The sequence below is a fragment of the Nycticebus coucang genome, chromosome 4, assembly GCF_027406575.1.
Source record: "Nycticebus coucang isolate mNycCou1 chromosome 4, mNycCou1.pri, whole genome shotgun sequence".
Lineage (NCBI taxonomy): Eukaryota > Metazoa > Chordata > Mammalia > Primates > Lorisidae > Nycticebus > Nycticebus coucang.
Genome location: NC_069783.1, coordinates 26,261,923 through 26,284,926, shown reverse-complemented (window position 1 = coordinate 26,284,926; position 23,004 = coordinate 26,261,923). Strand labels below are relative to the sequence as shown.

Genomic DNA, 23,004 nt, shown 5'->3' with positions numbered 1-23,004 from the left:
GACAATTTTCCAGGCAAATGGAATTCAGAAGAAAAGAGGATTTGCAATCTTATTTTCAGATACATGTGGATTTAAAGCAACTAAAGTCAAAAAAGACAAAGATGGTCACTTTATATTGGTCAAGGGAAAAATACAACAAGAAGACGTTTCAATTCTAAATATCTATGCACCCAATTTAAATGCTCCCAGATTCTTGAAACAGACCTTACTCAGTCTGAGCAATATGATATCTGATAATACCATAATAACAGGGGACCTTAACACTCCTCTTACAAAGCTGGACAGATCCTCTAAACAGAAATTAAACAAGGATGTAAGAGACTTAAATGAGACCCTAGAACAACTGTGCTTGATAGACGCATATAGAACACTCCATCCCAAAGATAAAGAATATACATTCTTCTCGTTACCCCATGGAACATTCTCCAAAATTGATCATATCCTGGGACACAAAACAAATATCAACAGAATCAAAAGAATTGAAATTTTACCTTGTATCTTCTCAGACCATAAGGCACTAAAGGTGGAACTCAACTCTAACAAAAATGCTCGACCCCACACAAAGGCATGGAACTAAACAATCTTCTGTTGAATAACAGATGGGTGAAGGAAGAAATCAAACAGGAAATCATTAACTTCCTTGAGCATAACAACAGTGAAGACAAAAGCTACCAAAACCTGTGGGATACTGCAAAAGCAGTTTTGAGAGGAAAATTCATCGCTTTAGATGCCTACATTCGAAAAACAGAAAGAGAGCACATCAACAATCTCACAAGAGATCTTATAGAATTGGAAAAAGAAGAACAATCTAAGCCTAAACTCAGTAGAAGAAAAGAAATATCCAAAATCAAATCAGAGATCAATGAAATTGAAAACAAAAGAATCATTCAGAAAATTAATGAAACAAGGAGTTGGTTTTTTGAAAAAATAAATAAAATACATAACCATTGGCCAGACTAATGAGGAATAGAAAAATAAAATCTCAAGTAACTTCAATCAGAAATGATAAAGGGGAAATAACAACTGATCCCACAGAGATACAAGAGATCATCTCTGAATACTACCAGAAACTCTATGCCCAGAAATTTGACAATGTGAAGGAAATGGATCAATATTTGTAATCACACCCTCTCCCCAGACTCGGCCAGGAAGAATTAGAGCTCCTGAACAGACCAATTTCAAGCACTGAGATCAAAGAAACAATAAAAAATCTTCCAACCAAAAAATGCCCTGGTCCAGATGGCTTCACATCAGAATTCTATCAAACCTTCAAAGAAGAGCTTATTCCTGTACTGCAGAAATTATTCCAAAAAATTGAGGAAGAAGGAATCTTCCCCAACACATTCTATGAAGCAAACATCACCCTGATACCAAAACCAGGAAAAGACCCAAACAAAAAGGAGAATTTCAGACCAATCTCACTCATGAATATAGATGCAAAAATTCTCAACAAAATCCTAGCCAATAGATTACAGCTTATCATCAAAAAAGTCATTCATCATGATCAAGTAGGCTTCATCCCAGGGATGCAAGGCTGGTTTAACATACGCAAGTCCATAAACGTTATCCACCATATTAACAGAGGCAAAAATAAAGATCACATGATCCTCTCAATAGATGCAGAAAAAGCATTTGATAAAATCCAGCATCCTTTTCTAAATAGAACACTGAAGAGTATAGGCATAGGTGGCACATTTCTAAAACTGATTGAAGCTATCTATGACAAACCCACAGCTAATATTTTACTGAATAGAGTAAAACTGAAAGCTTTCCCTCTCAGAACTGTAACCAGACAAGGGTGTCCTCTGTCACCATTACTATTCAACATAGTGCTGGAAGTTCTAGCCAATACAATTAGGCAAGACAAGGAAATAAAGGAAATCCAAATGGGAGCAGAGGTCAAACTCTCCCTCTTTGCTGACGACATGATCTTATACTTAGAGAACCCCAAAGACTCAACCACAAGACTCCTAGAAGTCATCAAAAAATACAGTAATGTTTCAGGATATAAAATCAATGTCCACAAGTCAGTAGCCTTTGTGTACACCAATAACAGTCAAGATGAGAAGCTAATTAAGGACACAACTCCCTTCACCATAGTTTCAAAGAAAATGAAATACCTAGGAATATACCTAACAAAGGAGGTGAAGGACCACTATATAATTATGAAATCCTCAGAAAGGAAATAGCAGAGGATATTAACAAATGGAAGAACATACCATGCTCATGGATGGGAAGAATGAACATTGTTAAAATGTCTATACTTCCCAAAGCAATCTACCTATTCAATGCCATTCCTATCAAAATACCAACATCATACTTTCAAGATTTGGAGAAAATGATTCTGCGTTTTGTATGGAACCGGAAAAAAACCCGTATAGGTAAGGCAGTTCTTAGTAATAAAAATAAAGCTGGGGGCATCAGCATACCAGATTTTAGTCTGTACTACAAAGCTATAGTGGTCAAGACAGCATGGTACTGGCACAAAAACAGGGACATAGACACTTGGAATTGAATTGAAAACCAAGAAATGAAACTAACATCTTACAACCACCTAATCTTCAATAAACCAAACAAGAACATACCTTGGGGGAAAGACTCCCTATTCAATAAATGGTGTTGGGAGAACTGGATGTCTACATGTAAAAGACTGAAACTGGACCCACACCTTTCCCCACTCACAAAAATTGATTCAAGATGGATAAAGGACTTAAATTTAAGGCATGAAACAATAAAAATCCTCCAAGAAAGCATAGGAAAAACACTGGAAGATATTGGCCTGGGGAAAGACTTCATGAAGAAGACTGCCATGGCAATTGCAACAACAACAAAAATAAACAAATGGGACTTCATTAAACTGAAAAGCTTCTGTACAGCTAAGGAGACAATAACCAAAGCAAAGAGACAACCTACACAATGGGAAAGGATATTTGCATATTTTCAATCAGACAAAAGCTTGATAACTAGGATCTATAGAGAACTCAAATTAATCCACATGAAAAAAGCCAACAATCCCTTTTATCAATGGGCAAGAGACATGAATAGAACTTTCTCTAAAGACGACACACGAATGGCTAACAAACGCATGAAAAAATGTTCATCATCTCTATATATTAGAGAAATGCAAATCAAAACCCTGAGATATCATCTAATCCCAGTGAGAATGGCCCACATCACAAAATCTCAAAACTGCAGATGCTGGTGTGGATGTGGAGAGAAGGGAACACTTTTACACTGCTGGTGGGACTGCAAACTAGTGCAACCTTTCTGGAAGGAAGTATGGAGAAACCTCAAAGCACTCAAGCTAGACCTCCCATTTGATCCTGCAATCCCGTTACTGGGCATCTACCCAGAAGGAAAGAAATCCTTTTATCATAAGGACACTTGTACTAGACTGTTTATTGTAGCTCAATTTACAATCGCCAAAATGTGGAAACAGCCTAAATGCCCACCAACCCAGGAATGGATTAACAAGCTGTGGTATATGTATACCATGGAATACTATTCAGCCATTAAAAAAAATGGAGACTTTACATCCTTCGTATTAACCTGGATGGAAGTGGAAGACATTATTCTTAGTAAAGCATCACAAGAATGGAGAAGCATGAATCCTATGTACTCAATTTTGATATGAGGACAATTAATGACAATTAAGGTTATGGGGGGAGGAAAAGCAGAAAGAGGGACGGAGGGGGGGTGGGGCCTTGGTGTGTGTCACACTTTATGGGGGCAAGACATGATTGCAAGAGGGACTTTACCTAACAATTGCAATCAGTGTAACCTGGCTTATTGTACCCTCAATGAATCCCCAACAATAAAAAAAAAAAAAAAAGTAGCCTTCACTTTTACATCGCCTTAATACTTTAACTGCATCTTGGTGATAACAGCTTCTACAGCTCCACATATGGTATTAATAACTTCATGTTTAACTGCATTTTGAGAGAAAATACTGTAGTAATCATTGAACTGCCATTTACTAAACACTTATTATAGTACTTTACTTCAAGGACATGCAAAAGAGAGTTAATAATAACAATAATACTATGTATTACTTATCTCAATATTTGTTGAACTCTGTCTCACACACACCGAATCTAGTTTAATCCTTGTGTCCAGATTGGAACAACATACGTTACAGTTATCTCCATGAAAGTGACACATGGAAAACCTAGAGTCATATAGAAAAAACTAGTGACAGAATTAGAAACCAAAGCTCCTTCCTCCCAGATCACTCTCTCTCTCCAACACATCTTAAGAGTGGCCTACGCTAATACTGCTAGGCTCCTTTCCTTTCTGCCCAATATTTTTAAGATGTTGCCAGAGCTTAATGTATAAGCCATAGATCTAGGATTGGGGTCAAATACAATAAAAAAGGTCATTGGTTCACATTCCATTATATATCTAAGTATAAATCACTATAAGGAAAATATCTGCAAAAGGAAAGAACATGTTGTTTAAAAAGCTGCTTTATCTCACAGGATCACCCATTGATGATCATGAACATATAAAATATGGGGCTTTGGACTATCCCAAAACTTACATTTCATATCAGGAAAACTAATAACTTTGATCAAAAAATTAAGTATGGGGTGGCACCTGTGGCTTAAAGGACTGGAGGTGGCTGGTTCAAACCCAGCCCTGGCCAAAAACTACCAAAAAAAAATTAAGTATGATGTGCCAACTTTCAGTTCTGAGAATCAAACCAAAAGCAAAATAAAAATTCACAAATTTATTTACTATACTTTTTTACAATTAATAAACATAGTGTTATAATTTGAATACATGTCCCCTTAAAACTCGTGTTGAAATTTAGTACCACTGTGTCTGTATTGAGACGCAGGGCCTTTAAGTGGTGACTGGATCACAAGGACTTTGACCTCAGGAATGGATTAGTCACTTGTGGATTAATGGATTATCGTGGGAGGGGAACTGGAAGCTTTGTAAGAAGAAGAGACACCCCAGCACACAGGGTAGCATGCTCAGCCCTCTGGCTGTGTGAGGCCTTGCACAGCCTCACCTAGCAGGAAGGCTCTACCTGGACTTCTCAGCCTTCAAAACTATAAGAAATAAATTCCTTTTCTTTATAAATAATCAGTTTGGGATATTTCTGTTATGAGCAAGAGAAAATAGATTAGGTCATACTGGTTCTTTAGATCAACATATCCCTGTAAAATATGTTCACAGGGCAGTTGATACACATAATAGAAAATGAGACCTCAGGATTTACCCACTGAGAAAATGTTTAATACATTTTTATTTAGGATATATTACATCAAAACAGGATATATGGTTTTAATTGCAGTTGCTTACATTATGGGGATTCATCCCTTTTAAAATTCTGACCTTAAAAATAACTCTGTCCCAAAGGGTAGCAGGAGGGAAATACTTGTGGTAAAAGAAATCTGCATCTTGATTGCAATGGTGGTTATAGGAAATTACTTATGTGGTGAAATGCCACAGAACTACACACATACATTGTATCAATGTCAATTTCCTGGGTTTCCATATTTTATTACAGTTATATAAAATGCAACTGCTGGGGAAAATGAATGAAGGACACCCAGGATCTCTCTGTACTACTCTGCAACTTCCCGTGAATCTATAATTATTTCAAAATAAAAAGGTTTCTCAAAATAAAAAATAAATACACTTAAAAAAAATAAGTGATCACGCAGGCACATAAAAAGTGTTCTTCATTCTGAACCTAGAAAGCTTGTTTCCCAATGTAGTGCCTTTTTTTTAAACCTGTTTAAAAAAACTTAGTGTTTATTAAGAATTATAAAACCAGCATAGATAAGAAATTCAATGTTCAAAATTCATTAAAGGAGATAAAGGCAGAGCAACAAGGAGAATGAGTTAACAAAAAGTCAAAGGTAAAGAATGACATTTTTTGAAATATTTATTTTGAAATGTGCACTTGCTACAATCCTCTAAATCGAAGTTTGGGGAGGGAAAAGAGCGTCTTTGCAGAGGATGGAGAGAACACTGTATTTCACATTCACAGGCTTCTCACAAGGCTGACAACAGATCAGAGAGAGCCCTTTTCCTCTTCTGTGTAGATTTAAATTTTTCCTTGTGCCAAATAATAGTAAAAAGAAGTAGTACATCAGGTTTTTAAGGACTTCATATTACACTTTTAGGCAGAAACAGAAGGTTAAGAGTATAAACATATATGGTAGACAGAAAAATTCAGTGATGACAACAGTGAAGACCATCCTAAGAGATACAGAATTGCACAGTGCAAAGGTATTAAATAATTATGCACAGTCTCAGATTCATTATAGAAAATATTTATCAGATGGATAACTCAAATCAGAAAAACCAAAATACATGGATTTACTTTCAGGCCAGAAAGAGCATATTCATTCTTGTAAGGTTTTATTTAGAGAGTATATTATTTTCATGTTTAAACTAATAAATACCCAATTATTTCATATAAAAATGTCCTGATGCTTCAATATGTCACTAAGACGTCATCCATTTAATTTATCGATCAGTGAACCAGTTGAATATTTGCGTATAATCCTTGTTCCCCACGTATGTCACGCCCCTGTGTTTTCCCAACCACATAACCAGTGACCTCCTCTTCTGGTAGACACTGTCTATATTCACCTTCCTTCAGGGCCTACATCAGTTCCGGTTAACCAATAAAGGCTTTCTGCTGAATGCTTATACAGTCTCTCAATTCCATTTGAGATATAATTTATCCTGTATTATTTCATTTTTTTTTTTTACACATATAGATTGATCCCTCTCAACTGTATTTTAATACCCTGAAGAGCAAAAGCCATGACTGATATACTTCTTTATTTACCCCAAACCTAGCATAGGTTTCCATAGCTGTACATCAATCCTACAATGGCTTAGCCTTATTAAAGTGCATCTTGTTGATTTGGTGTCACATTCTAGCATACGAAAATAATTTTAAATATTAATTTTTAATATTAATTTTTTTAAAAATCTTTAATGATTACAGATATCTTTTCAAGCTCTGTGCTATCAGAAAAATTGAGATACATGCCTTGTATGACTTCATTCAATCCCTTTGAATTGAATGAAGGGATTCATTGAAAAGGACATTGAAAAAGACGGGGTCAAAGGAAGAGTCCTGTGATGTTCCATAAGACACCTAAGGGCTGACAGAGTTATACCCAATCTTTTAGGTGCAGCTTTTCCACAGATTTAAACAAGAAAGGAGTGCGCTCATAGAACACTGAGGGAAAAAAGAGCAAATGCTCTATTGAAAATGAGAACACCTAAACATATATTTACCTTCCTTGATTACCCAACTGTTGTTCTAACTATTGCATTCTTACTCAAATATTTGCAAATTGTCCTTCTTAAAAACCTGAGCTTCATTTCTGTTAAAATCTCCAGAAATGTTTTTACTAACTATACAGTCTTGTAGAATCCATTTCTATAAAATTTCTCAAAAGTAGTTCTGCAGTAGTTCTGCACATTTCTTCATACCTTGAAACCATCTCTGCTAGAGCCTGCACAAGGCACACAGCCATGCCAACAACTAGATTTTAGCCCAGGGAGAGCCATTCAGGACTTCTTAACTCCAAAACTATAAGATCATAAATCTGTGTGGTCTTATGCCACGGAGTTTTTGGCAATTTTTACAGCAACAATAGGCAATGAAATCAGTCCCTAATTCAGACAAATCTTGGCTCAAAATCAAGCTCCTTTCTTTCTCCCAAGGTCCTGTGTTTATCTCCAGATTCTTGGTCTAGATTTTTGATTCCATTAGCAAGCTATCCTTTAACATATTCCTGTATCCCCATGGCAAAGTCTAATTTGTTCATCACTCAAGATTCACATTTACATACTTTTTCTTGACCTACTCCCTTATTCTAACTCATATTTTTACTTCTCAACTCCAATTTTACTAGGGCCTCCCTAGGCCTGGTCTGCTATAAGCTTAAGCTTTAACTATCTACTTTGCCTTGTTATAGTGAGAGAGGATACCCAAGAAAGGTGAGGTCAAGGAGAACAGGTCTTCTCAAGGAGACCACAAGGATACACCTGTAGGGTCCTCTCTATGGTGACTCAGCTCTTAGGAATTTGTAAACTTAACTTCCTGGAACTTGGAAATTTCCAAGTTCTGTGAAATCCTGTAATTCTGTAGGGGCTGGAATAGCATCTCGCACTTGATTCAAACTGGCCAATGAGAAGGGTACCTATGGGTTGGAACTTTTTGACTATCAATAAAAAGGGAAAGACCAAGCCAGTCGGGGAGTGTGGGGGCATTTGGAATTCTTCTATGCCTATGCCAGCTGGCCGTAAACTCCCAGCTGTTGAATAAAGCCCTTCCTTTTACAAATGTGGTTTTTGGGTGCTCTTTCTCTCCACTGGGCCTCATCTTCCTGCAACAATAGGATTTTCAGTTTCTTTACTTCCCTAAATCCATAACCATTGCCCTAAAGTTTACAAATTACTTAATATCAAATTAAAATAGCCCCAGTAAGAAAAGGGGTAGTAGATTTTATTAAGAAAGGAAAATCTGTAACATTAAACATAAAGTTTTTAAAATACTATAAACAAAACCGTCTTTGTGCCTGAAATTAAATTTTACAGCTAGATAAACCACAAATTAAGTATTAGCTGAGCCACTGAATAAAATTTTGAAAATTCTTAGGTGACAAAAGGTGCCATAAAACCAGATTAAATTTAAATTCAGCTTTTTAAAAAGTATTTTTTATTAAATCACAACTTTGTACATTGATGCATTTATGGGGTTCAGGGTACTGCTTCGATATACGATGTGAAATTCTTACATTAAACTAAGTGACACATTCATTACAATTTATACTCATTTCTTAATAGTTTTGAAATGTGCCGCTGCATCATGCACATTAGTTGAGGTCCTCCCAAATACCCTCTAAATTCAGTTTTAATATTAAAAGAGAGAATAGAGTAGGAAAACAAATCCTAAACTAAAGTTAGTTTGATAATGATTCCTATTTTCAAATGAGCCTATTAACACCAAAGACAACATAGGTTCGCCAGAAGAAGCCATACCAAATTAACTTACCAGCCTTTTTTGAGAGGACAATTAAGTTGATGATTTAATAAGGGAATCTTAGAGGCAGAGGATAAACCAAATTCAACAAAGTTGTCATTTCTAGCCATATGAAAGACTACACTTTCAAAATAATCAATAGTTTAAAATTTTGAACTATTAGTGGGAATATAAAATGATCAGCCTTTAAAGAAAACAGTATTGGAAATTCCTCAAAAAATTAAAAATAGAATTACCACACAATCTAGCAACCTCACACTGAGGTTATATATCCAAAAGAACTCAAAACAGGCTCTTGAAGCAATATGCGCACACCCGTATTCATTGCAGCACTATTCACAGCAGCCAAGAGGTGGAAGCAGCCTAATATTCACTAACAGATGTATAAATAAATAAAATGTGGTATATACATACAATGGAACAGTATGCCGCCTTTAAAAGCAAGGAAATCATGTCACCTGCTACAACATGGGTGAATCTCAAAGAGATTATTATGCTAAATGAAATAAGCCAGTCACAAAAGACCAACACTGTATGAAGAAGATAATTCTACTCACACCAAATATCTGAAGGAGTCGAAATCGCAGGGAAAAAAAGTAGAAAACTGGATTGCCAAGGGCTGTAGAGGAGAGGTATTGGTGTTTCATGGGTATAGAGTCTTAGTTTCTAAGACAAAAAGTTCTAGAGATCTGTGCACTATAACATAAATATACTTAACACTACTGAACTGTATACTTCAAAATAGTAAAGAGAGAAATTTTAGTGCTATGTATCTTTACTATCATATAAATAAATTTACCAAAAAGAAAAAAAAGAACCTTGAACTGCAAAAAACAAGATGCTTTATAACAAGAATAAATTTTGGTTGCACTAATGTGTATAAGGTCTGGAAATTACATCCTTTACAAAAAAGCTAAAAAATGAAAGGAGGAGGGTGGCGCCTGTGGCTCAGTGAGTAGGGCGCCGGCCCCATATACCGAGGGTGATGGGTTCAAGCCCAGCCCCGGCCAAACTGCAACAAAAAAATAGCCGGGTGTTGTGGCGGGCGCCTGTAGTCCCAGCTGCTCGGGAGGCTGAGGCAAGAGAATCGCGTAGCCCAAGAGTTAGAGGTTGCTGTGAGCCGTGTGACGCCATGGCACTCTACCCGAGGGCGGTACAGTGAGACTCTGTCTCTACAAAAAAAAAAAAAAAGAAAGAAAGGAGGAGCATATTTAGCCTAAGAAGGAAAATTGAGTGAAACCTAAAAGAATTAGTACAGAAAAAGGCACCTAAACTTACTCTATTGTCTAACTAGAGTTTATTAATTCATTCATTCGATAAATGTTTCTGGAATGCCAATGACGTGGCAGGCACTGTTCCAAGTGTTTGAGATATACTAGTAAACAAAACAAAGATCACTGCCCTCGAGAAATTTTACATCCCAATTACAACAAACATAATAAATAAGTGTGGTAGGCTCCCTCTAAGTGGTTCCCAATGGTTCCTGGTATTCACACTCTTGTAATCCTCCTGTGTGTGTGGGTGTGCCCATGTGTGCATGTGCACATATGTGTCTTTGTGTGCTGGGGATGGCAGAAAGCAGGACCTAACAAAGAGAATATAGCAAAAGTTATATTTATATAGCATATAGCATATATAGAATATAGCAAAAGTCACTTTCAGGATCAGGTTATAAAAGACCATGACTTCTGTCTTTACAATGCTGTCTCTCTTGTGCTCTCTTGCTTGTTTGCTCCAATGAAGCCAGCTGCCATCTTAGCTGCCCTCCAGAGAGGCAAACAGCTGAAGGCAGCTTTCAGACAACAGCTGGCACTGAACTGAGGCCCTCAGTTCAACAGCCCACAAGGACCTGAATCATGCCAACAACCACATGAATGAATTTGTAACAAATCTATCTCCAGTTGAGCCTTGAGATGCCTACCACCTAGACAGCCTCTCCTGTGAGAGAACTCAGAAGCAGATTCCTGATAATCAAAAGGTATGATAATAAATGTTGTTTTAAGCCACTAAGTTTTGGAATGATTATTTTACATAGCAACCTGTAACTGATATATTAATTATAAAATATGTTAAAAAAGATTCCAAAAAGATGTGGAGCAAAGTAAAGGTTGGGGGGAAAGGTGTGGGTACAAGTCACAATTTTAAAAACAGGTATTAAAAAGACTTACACAGGAGTGTTTATAGCAGCATTATCCATAAAAGTCAAAAAATGAAAATAATCCAAATGTTCATCAATCAGTACATGAGTAAACAAAAAATGTGGTATGTCTCTCCAATGAAATATTATTCAGACATAAAGAGAAATGAAGTATTGATAAACACCACAATGTGAATGAACCTTGGAAGTATTATGTAAGTGAAAGAAGTCAGTCATAAAAGGCCAAATTCTGAATGATTCTATTGTAAAAAGTGTTCAGAAAAGAAAATCTACAGACAGCAGGTTTAGTGGTTGCCTGAGGCCAGAGGTGAAAACAGGATTAACTATAAAGGGAATCATACCAGGGTGACAGACCCATTCAAAAACTGGATTATAATCCTAGTTGCTCAAGTTAGCGAATTTACTGCAAGTCATGGAATTCATTTAAAACAGGTGAATTTATGGCGTATAAATTATACTTCAAAAAAATTGCTTAAAACAATTGAGGATGTTAACAAGGCATCACTAAGAACATAACATTAGTAGAAAATTGAAGGAAGCAGGATACATATGTATATTAACCATGTCCCCTATCAGGAGGAAACAGAAAGCTTTAGGCAAAGACCCCAGGACGGGAGATTACCTGGTGTGTCTATAGCACAAGAAGGGTGACAGGGTGGCTGGAGCTCAATTTCAAAGAGGAAGGTACTTCATAGGAGATGAACACAGAGAAGTAAGGATGGATGGAAGATGGTGATGACAGGAATCACTAGGCTTTTTTTTACACCACTAGAAACATTTTGGATTTTACCACAAGACAAAAAAGAGATGTACAAGAAGGTTCTGGGCAGAGAAGTAATATGATCTGACTTGCATTATAAAAGGATCATACAATGTTAAGAAATTATAAAAAGAAAACATAAAAGATGCCACATAAGCTAGCTGCTTCTAGAGTTACTGACCTCTATTATCTTACTGGGATACTGGAGAAATCCCCCATTAAAAGGAAGGGGAAACTTACTAGTATCTCAAAATATGGCCTGTAGACCACATGCATCAGAACCTACGTGGAGGATTGTAACCCATGCAAGTCCTCGGGCTCCATCGCTGACTTCTCAGTATCCAGGGCTAGGATAAGACTCTTAATTTAACAACTTTCAAGGTGTTATCTTTGAGAAAGATAATGAAGCAGATAAACACTAAGTTTCCTTCACATTCTCAATTATGAGAAAGTATAAAGACTGCATCTAAACCATGTTCATCTAAAGGAACAATTAAGATTTACTATAAATGAACATCTGAATTGATTATTTTATTTTATTAAAGATGAAGCGACCTTTTATCCTATTCTCGAAAATCCTTACCCAGTTGTTTTTTTTCCCAGCATATATTTCCATGTTCTCTCCATATTGTGGCTCTTCCAGTAATGTCTGGTATTCAAACATGAGGCGGGAGCTCTCCCGGAGACGGCTACATTGAAATTGATGATACTGTTGCACAAGTTCCTTCACCACAAGTAAGAGACATTCAGGATTTGAAGGATTCCAGGAGGCAAGGTTCTGTAGAAGCCATAAATAAAAGACCAGTTAAAAATAAATTTTCATTCAATCCATTATCACATTCACACATCGATATATACGAAAAGAGTAGTAACAATCTAAGAGGAACAGACTACTCTGAATTTGCGATAAACCCAAAGATGAAGTCAGAAGAGTCTTCTGATCTTAATAGTTTCTCCTGTATTCCAAAAATCCTTGCAGAAAAATCAAGGAGGAATTCCATCATGAATAAACAGAAACAGTAAAGTATAAGGCAGGTTAGTAACAAAACAAGAAACCTAAATATCCTAGAAGACATAATTTTAGCCCTAGAAGACATAATTTGCTTCTTATTCTTTTAAAATTATGTATTTTTTCTATCTCTACCTAAATTCAGCATTATATGCTAAAGTAATTCAGTTCAGAGCCACAGACCATCTGTATCTGTAATACCAGATATAAATAAATGCTCTGTAAACAGTAGAGCTGCAAAGAAATGTACACACAAGGGTGACGGTGCAGCCTGAAAAAACAGGAACAGAGTAGAGACAAGAGAATGTCCGCCAATAAACACAGTTTATCCATCAGTCATTCTTTCAAGTAATAAGAAAGGTTCCAAGAAAAAAACAGCTAGTTCAGCTTGCAATACAATCACACTAACGATTTTCCTTGAGGCAAAAGTAATACTCTGGCATATAGAAGTCCTCCTGTGTATTTCTCATTTTGTCACACAGAACATTAAAAAGATGTGTACTCAAGGGTTGGAACTTTATAAAATTCATAATTTTTATTAAGTCATGAAGGTCATTCTTAAAAAAATGGCATTTTTTTTTTTTTAAAGTAAGAATGTGTGTAGTCCTGGCAGGGTGGCTCACACCTGCAATCCCAGCACTATGGGAGGCCAAGGTGGGTAACTGCCTGAGCTCATGAGTTTGAGACCAGCCTGAGCTAAAGCAAGATCCCGTCTTGAAAAATAGCCGGGCACCATGGCGGGCACCTGTAGTCCTAGCTACTTGGGAGGCTGAGGCAAGAGAATTACATAAGCCCAAGAGTTGAGGTTGCTGTGAGCTATGATGCTACAGCACTGTACGGGGGTGACAAAGTGAGACTCTGTCTCAAAAAAAAAAGAATGTATGGCAGTGGAAAATATAAGTACAGTCTGATGCCTGTCTTAGTTAATGTTAAAGAATCAGTTTTACTCACCACTGCTTCTGCAATGTAAGTGCAAACATCAATACCATAAAAAAAGGGAAATAATATCTTAATAAGATAATGAAAACAATTTTGACTTTGCATTCCCCTGAAAGGGTCTCAGGGACCATCAACATTACTTTATATTGCCTCATGGACAAACCAAGCACAGCTTCTATCAAAAGAAAACAAAGGAAAGGTAAAGGAATACATTATTTAAAAGGAAAGTAATTATTCTAGTGTGTGGCTTGATTTCCAGAGACTAAATGACAATAAGGAAATCACTACTTGCTCTTTCATTTAAAGGAAAAATATGCCTTAAGGGATGGTCAAATAAAGACTTGATGTTCAGAAGGAAAGGTAAGAGTTTTCAGCAGCATACATTGAATAAAAGAGGTATGCTGATACAGAAATGATTTGATAAGAGTATAAAGTCCTCCCTGGCAAACCTTTTGACCTCAAGAGCCTGAAATTCTTTTTGGGGCTACTCAAGACCACATTCAAAGTATCAATAGGATATAACAACATGGTATATAACTTACTATGATCATTATATAGCTTGTTATGCATTTTCTGTAGAGATTCTCATGAAATATTTACAAATGAGAAAAGTATACAATATTCCATTTCTTGGTCAAGTATTCCTTTCCAGTCCTTAATTGAGTACTATACTAGAGAAATAAAGGTATTAGTTGCTTCAATTTATATATAGTGTATATCTTATAAATATCATACATCTATACATACATGATACACACATACTTTCTTAGAGATGGTGTCTCACTCTGTTGCCCAGGCTGGAGCACTATGGTGCTTTCATAACTTACTGCAGCCCAAACTCCTGGGCTCAAGCAATCCTCCTGCCTCGCCTCTCAAGTAGCTGAGACTACAGGCACACAGCACCATGCCCAGCTAATTTTTCTTTTCTTTTTTCCTTTCTTTCTTTTTTTTTTTTTTTCTTTTTTTGATGGAGATTGGTCTCACTGTGTTGCCCAGGCTGATCTCAAAATCCTGGGCTCAAACAACCTTCCCACCTTGGCCTCCCAAAGTTCTGGGATTATAGGCATGAACCACCATGCCCAGCCTCAATTCTTCAATTCATTTTTAAATATATATATATGTAAATATATATATTAAATATATGTGTGTATATATATATATATATATATATATTTTTTTTTTTTTTGAGACAGAGTCTCAAGCTGTCGCCCTGGGTAGAGTGCTGTGGCATCACAGCTCACAGCAACCTCAAACTCTTGGGCTTAAGCGATTCTCTTGCCTCAGCCTCCCAGGTAGCTAGGACTACAGGTGCCTGCCACAACGCCCAGCTATTTTTGTTGTTGTTGTTGTTGTTGTTGTTTCTCTTGTCGTTGTTTAGCTGGCCCAGCCGGGTTCGAACCCGCCAGCCTCAGTGTATGTGGCTGGCGCCGTAACTACTGTGCTATGGGCGCCAAGCCTTAATTTATATTTTTAAAACTCAGTCATTTTTCTTTAGTTGCCTGTCAAGTACAAGCCTATATCCATACACTAAAAAAACATGAAGACATTTAAGTTGGCAAACATGCCTTACCAATTCAAATTCATTTCAAATGATTCAACTTAATTGTTAAATACAAAGTAAAGACATGCTAACCAACCCCTTTTCTGTTAAAATATGATTTCCTAATACATGGAAATGTGCTTGACCTCCTGGCCATTCAAGGCATATTTCACTGGAAAACATTCCCCTTAAGAGAGGTTTAACATAGTTAAGATAGACTAAACAAGATAAAAATTCTTCTACTGTTGCTACATGACTACTTCTACTCCTTAGGTAATTTGAGATTTGAACAACTTTGCCTAGAAGGGAATTAACACCAAAGTTATCCAAGGTTTTAGTCACTCCCTAAGAGTAGGACATACTTTAAAAACAGGTCTAGCAAAACAAGACATTGTAGCTTTCTATTCTCTTGAGTAGGAAGGAGATAAAAGAACATGCCCAAATTTCCTTTAGGGAAAGAAGGGGAGGAGGCATAAACTAGCTGGCTTCTTTACAAAGAAGAGAAAAATAAGGGTTTCTCTATTCATAAAGTTCTTTTTCTATTTACTCTTGGTAATGCATAGGAATAAATGTGACATAATGAGGATGGCTATAAGGAGCAGACACAGGGAATGTAATGTATCAACAACAACAACAACAAAAAGAGAGAGAATAGAAAAAGGATTTCAAAATAGGGAATGAAAAATTCATTAAGAGAAAGTGATAAGATACAGTCAAAATAAGTAATAAGATAAATAAGTGATAAGATACAGGCAAAGGGGCGGCGCCTATGGCTCAGTTGGTAAGGCACCGGCCCCATATACCGAGGGTGATGGGTTCAAACCCAGCTCTGGCCAAATTGCAACCAAAAATAGCTGGGCGTTGTGGCGGGCGCCTGTAGTCCCAGCTACTTGGAAGGCTAAGGCCTCTTAAGAGAATCACTTAAGCCCAGGAGTTGGAGGTTGCTGTGAGCTGTGTGACTCGCCACAGCACTCTACCGAGGGCTCTACAAAAAAAAAAAACAAAAAAAAACGAACAAGATACAGGCAAAAACAAAAAAATCAACTACCATTTTATTATGTAGTGAAAGCTTCAATCATTCTCACAAAAATATCTATAAAGCAGTTCAGAGAAGGTATTATGCCAATTCTTTTCAAAAACTTATTAACTAAAGAGACTGAAGAATTTTGTTGATAGACAACAATTGAGACAGTGTTGAATGTAAATCCTCCAACTCTCCCTCCATTCAGCTCACTAAAATACCAACTTTTAACCAAAGAATTGGCACCCGCCTCTTTGTCATCATGACAGATCTGGTGATCAATCTGATTATTCCCTACTTTGGTTCCTCTGTCAAGGCTGCCTGACATTAGGAATGCCCCCACCTTATGTGACTCTCAACCTTCTCACATTTCTCTCTCATAAATACATTCCACTTACATTACATTATACTCTCAAATCAGTGGTCCTAGACTTGAACAAGCCCAACCAATATTCAGCTCCTTATAGGAGCTTCCTTATGTCAGAAAGATAATGAGGGCCTAGCTCACCCTCAATTTAGGACTCACTTACTTAAAACCAGTTTTTTTAGCCACACTGAAGCAAATTTAGATCCACACAAGGAGACCAGTAAGTGGAAAAAAACTGGGCAGCAATATAGTAGGTGCATGTTTTGGGGAAGATAAAGGAGGACAAAAAACAAATGAACAAGTGAGACCTAGAATCATCACTGCCTAGTAATAGAGGGGTAAAATCTTCCATGGGATAAAAAAAAAGTCTTTGATAAAAATAATCTCATGATAAAAATTTTCAATATATAAAAGGATAAACTACAGACATAAATTAGAAATATAACAAGAAAATTATCTAAAACTTCTTACCAAAAATTTGTGCATTCCTATCTAGGAAAATGATAAAATAAGAGGACATCTAAACTGATTAACCATATATGAAAAGTATGCAATTTTATCAAGGAAACGTAATTCTCCTCATTTCTCCTTTTTTATAAAACAACTTTTCATTGAAAAAATAATAAATGTACATAGTAAGAGAATTTTTCCCCAAAAGCATAACAGAGTGTAGAGAATAGTATTATCTCTCTTAACCTGTATTATCAGATCCTGTCCCTAGAGAAGATTACTCTTACCAACACAGGGACTGCACATGACACAAATGTCTGACCCTTATTGAGTATTACGGCAGATATAAATGGCTTTGCTGGCTCTATGCTTCTTCCTTCACTCTTTGAAGTTCCATACCTGTTCCCATGGTTCAATTAGGCCCCCTTGGATTAGGGTCTTGCTTTGAACTCAGTAGCATGACTATTATTCCAAGACAGGGCTTCAGCTCTACAAATTGTTTCCTGGTCCTATGGGACTCACTGTTTTGGCCTGCCCCTGACCTAGCATTCCCACACAAGAAGATAATTAGACAAAAATTACAAGAATCAAAGCTTATATCTTAAATTATTCAAGTTCTTGTTTTCAGCAAATAGCTAATGTTGGTGAGGATGTAATTTAACACTTTTACACATGAGAGTGTCAATTGGTAGTAGCAGTTTATATATGTATGTGTGTGTGTCTGTATGTGTTGTATGTGTATATGTGTGTATCCCAGTGTATACATAAAGAATCGTAGAAATCTTTATTCTCAATATCACTGGAAATCCTATTTCTGGGAATCCAGCTAGAGAAATCTAAAAATAGGTGGGGGAAAAGTTTCATAGACAAAAATGTAAATAGAACCATTTATAGTATCATGAAGCTGCAAATAATCAAAATGACTAACAATAAGAAATGGTTTTTGGCTCCACACCCGTAGTTCAGTAATTAGGACACCGGCCACATACCCCAGGGCTGGAGGGCTAGAACCCGGTCCAGGCCTGCTACACTACAATGACAATAACAACAACAACAAAAAAAAAAAAAAAAATAGCTGGGCATTGTGGCAGACACCTATAGTCCCAGCTACTTCAGAGGTTGAGGCAAGAGAATCGCTTAAGCTCAAGAGTTTAAGGTTGCTCTGAGCTGTGATGCCAGAGCACTCTACCAAGGGCGATGTAGTGAGACTCTGTCTCAAAAAAAAAAGAAAAAAGAAAAGAAATAGTTTAAAAAACCATTGAAGTCATTCAAAGAAATAATATGCAACCAATATTTCTATGTAATTACTATATATAGTATTTTTATATACTGTATTATATATTATTTATATATATTGTAATAGCATAGAAAATATTTCTGTTAAAATATTAAACGAAGACAGACATAAATCTGCGTATACAGTCTGATCACAATTTTGGCTCATCCTCTCCCAACCTTCCACAGCAAAAACCATCTATGTACAGAAAAACTACTGGGAGAAATATTAATAACTAATGTCTATAGTTAAAGCTATTTAAAAGAGGGTTTTTTCCCCCTATTTTTTTAATGTCTCAAATTTTCTGAGTATATATTATACATGTGTATATATAAGTAAATATGCACATTTCAAAGTGAAATTGAACTTACTATTTTTAAATCCCAAGCTTGACAGAATATTTCCGGAAAGGTAATGCAATATGCTAAAATCTCGTGGTCACAATTGTAGCTGACTTATAATGTTTCTCTTGAACAAAACTCTTGTGTTACACTCAGCTAAATGGGAAGTCTTAGAAAATGACCAATAAAATTTTACATTTCTAGCAGAACTGTAACTTAACAAGAATTAATTTTTTAAATGTCATTCCATCTAGAGAATATTAAAGACAGCAACTAAAATGATTTTGCTATTGACCTATTTGTAAGAGGATCAAGTTTTATCAGCAATAAACATATACACTATATGCTAGTATAAAGTTATATATGTATGACTCCTCCAGTATATTATCTAAAATAATTTAAGTGAAATTATTTTAACCATTTTTTCATAATTTCTTCATGTTTAGCAACTTTCTAATTTTTTAGAGTTAGCACAACATGAATTTGAAGATGGGTAAAAAAGAAATTAGGAAAAACTATCTTTGGGACTACATATAGCAAGTCTACTCCCTCTTCCATATGACTACCCTTCAAATATTTATAGTCATGTGGCTAACAAAAAAAAAACACAGCACTCTTATGATATCCCTTACAGTTACAGTTTTAAATTACAGTTAATGTTTTGGGATTTTATTCTTAAGAAGATTCAACTATTAAGAACAAAATGGAATGGATATAGGGGAGAGAATATCATAGTTGTAGTGCCCTCGCAGAAATAAATATTGATGGGGGGAGGGAGAGGGATTGGTGAGCTCTCCCTTAATGTGCACAACATAAGGGTATGCAGCACACTACCTCAACTGAGGAGCTCAACTGTAACTTGAACTTTACCTTAGAAACACAAACAATGTGACCTAATCATTTGTACCCTCATATTAATCTGAAATTTTAAAAAAGAAAGAAAGAAAGAAAAATAGAAGAGGCCGGGCATGGTGGCTTACGCCTATAATCCCAGCACTTAAGAGGTGGAGGCAGGTGGATTGCCTGAGCTAACAAGTTCAAGACCAGCCTAAGCCAGAGTAAGACCCCGTCTCTAAAAAATAGCCGGGCGTTGTGGCGGGTTCCTATAGTCCCGGTTTCTTGGGGGGCTGAAGCAAAAGGATCACTTGAACCCAGGAGTTTGAGGTGCTGTAAGCTAAGACACCACAGCACTCTACGGAGGTGACCAAGTGAGACTCTGTCTCAACAAACTAAAAGTAAATAAAAATAAAATAAAAAGAAGGAATAAATATTAGTAAGGCAAAAAATAAAACAAGTGGTTTATGATCCTCAGTGGTTTCATTTTCAAATATTCTAATAATTCTCTTCACCCTTGTTAGCAAAGCCTAATGAGTCTGAGATTTGAGATGGTCGCTATGATGTTTAAAGTTGTTAATTATAGTCTTTAAAAACCCAGTGGGTTCTCGGAAGTACAACAGCTAATTAAAAAGAAATGCAAATGTCTAAAGTCCCAATGAATACCTAGGTAGACACCAATATAAGGCCTTTTCTAGGATTAATACGGGCTGGTAAAAATATTCCTAAAAATAAATTTAAGTTAGGTTTCATACCTAGTTAGGAACTGTTTCTGACAAGTAAATCAAATGTTCACTAACGTAAAATGTGATGGTTTGTGATCCTAGAGCCAGGATTAGTCTGAGCAGAAGGCACTACAGATTTCTAAACCTTGCTTCAACCAGAACACGTCTGCTATGCTGTTTTTTGTTTGGGTTTTGTTTGGTTAAAGTTGTACCTAAGATGTTATTTTAAGAATAATAATTTTTGGAAAAATCAATCTAGTCTAATAGGTAGAGAATACTTAGTGAGATCTTATGTTCCTCATCCTTATGTCCCTGTCCTTCCTACTGTGACCATCTTCATCTCAATACCAGAAGCCCTGCCAAGGAATCCAGACTCATAAAATAGCCTGGAGGAATGGCACAGGATCTTCAAGAAGGCAAGCTAAAGAAAAGCCATGCCCTTGCCTGTGGCTCAAGCGAGTAGGGCGCCTGCCCCATATGCCAGAGGTGTCAAGTTCACGGCCAGAAACTGCAAAAAAAAAAAAAAAAAAGAACAGAAAGATTTTTAAGATTATAGTCACAAATCACCAATTTAGTAGACAAATACTAAATACAGCTCATGCTTGCAGTAAAAGGGATCTGTCTCCTTAAATCCTACATATTGATATCTTGCTAAGTGGACTTGGTATCTGCTGCAAAAACAAACAAATGGGGAAAAAACTGAAAACTCTTCTGTTCGGGGCCAGCTATGAAGCCCCTACCTTACTTAGAACTCTCCAAGGTTCTGACCTGTCTCTCAATTAACAAGCAATTTCCCTGAGTGTTGAGTGTGTGTGTGTGTGTTTATCTGTGTCCTAGCCTCCTTCTAAAAGAGCTTTTTAAAAATTTGCTTGCAGGATAAAATCAATTAGTCTACTCCCTGATTCACAATCAATAAAATCTTCTGGCTACTGGTGTTACTACTAGTGCAATAATGTCATCTTGACTCTCATGTCAATACAAAACAGGACAGTTACATATCCTGGAGAAAGACACAGGTAATGTCTCTGGAAAATACACAAATACATTAGCAGTTAAAAAATCACTTTACCAAATGATTTTATGATAGTACTGACAAGACTCATGATAGTAAAAACGCAGAATAATAAATTCTAATCTGAACTTTTTTCAAAATGCCATTCAGTAGGCAGCCTCATCCAGTTGCCAGGTAAGCAAAACTCCCAACTAATGGAAGAATTCTAGAGTATATTCAATTATCTACCAGGAGATGACCTATTGGCACCTTATACCAAAATTTCTCTAGTCGTCCTAATTTTTGTGCTAGGATATCAGAGTCATTGGAGCTGGCACACGTCACTTGTTTTGTTTCTTCCATAGGCAAGCATGTTTTAAATCTAAAATATGTAAAAGTATCCCAAAATTATACCTATGGTCCATTTAGAAAATTCAAAGGGCTGTAATGTCCCTTCTTGCCCATCAGCATGTGCTGTATAGAATACCTCAGTTCCTCTAGAAGAAGATAACCAGCAAGCAGCCCCACTTCCTGTTGGATTCCCACTTCAAATGGATCTTTAGGGTCACCAAGCTCATTTCCAAATTGTAGTTCTCTTTTTAGAATTGGGGTTGCATAAATGGGAGGAAACAAGAGTGGGAGAGAAGAGGGAAAGGAAGAACTCTCAAATCACATCTCCTGATCCAACTTTCCTTGCTTATTAAGAAAAACAATGTAAATACAGACAGTCCCCGGATCATAAACATCCAACTTATGTACAACTTGTGCTTATAAATAGAAGTTATTACAGGTTACTAGGCAAATGTACCTGTTCCAACTTACACGTAAATTCAACTTAAGAACCAACCTACAAAACTTATCTCATTTGTAACCCAGGGACTGCCTGTAGATTCCTTCCCATCTTGGACACTCCCTCAAATGGGAAATGAACGAAAAGAAAGGAAGGGGTAACCTCCAAGAAAAGAACCTCATTAGCCATTTTTCTCTCAACATTATAACCACTTAAAGAATAAAAACAGTATTTTTTCCACAACATATATGAGAACTAATGAAGGTACACTAAAATTACAGCATATTAGCACTTGGAGACTATAAACTGAATAACAATTAAATCTACTCTATTTCTCCTGTAAGTGACATCTTTATCTACACAATTTTAAGGTGATATTTTTTAAATACAAAATCAAATCTACTTGGAGGCCAAAATGCTCAAGTTTTATGTTGTATCTCAAAAAAGTATGAATTAATATTACTATTGATATTATTAAGTTCAATTTGGGACAAAATCCCAGTATAGACTAAAATGGATTATTGAACACTTAACATTACAAATCTTTTTGTAGCCCCCAATTTGCTGTGGCTGTGAAAAGAAAGTCCCAATTTACCTGAGCCACTGATGCCCCCCACACCTTTTTAATCAATGCTACTCAGACCCTGAAAATAGAAGGCAACATTGCAATGGCAGAAAGGAAATTAGCAAATACGATTTCTAACTTAATTCAAATTGTTTTTCCTGGGGATGTATTTAAATTTTCCAGGTTGCTCAAATATCATCCAGGGATGTGATT

The 23,004-nt window shown here is 36.3% G+C and overlaps 1 protein-coding gene across 3 annotated transcripts in view; it reads right to left on the bottom strand.

Moving 5' to 3' along the window:
- The window catches only part of BABAM2 (BRISC and BRCA1 A complex member 2), a 474,143-nt gene that overhangs the window by 285,138 nt on the left and 166,001 nt on the right, over positions 1–23,004 (bottom strand). For all 3 annotated transcript variants that reach the window (XM_053587206.1, XM_053587205.1, XM_053587207.1), the window contains exon 5: positions 12,527–12,721. In XM_053587206.1, the coding sequence (XP_053443181.1) occupies positions 12,527–12,721 (195 nt within the window). The remainder of the gene's footprint in view (positions 1–12,526; positions 12,722–23,004) is intronic.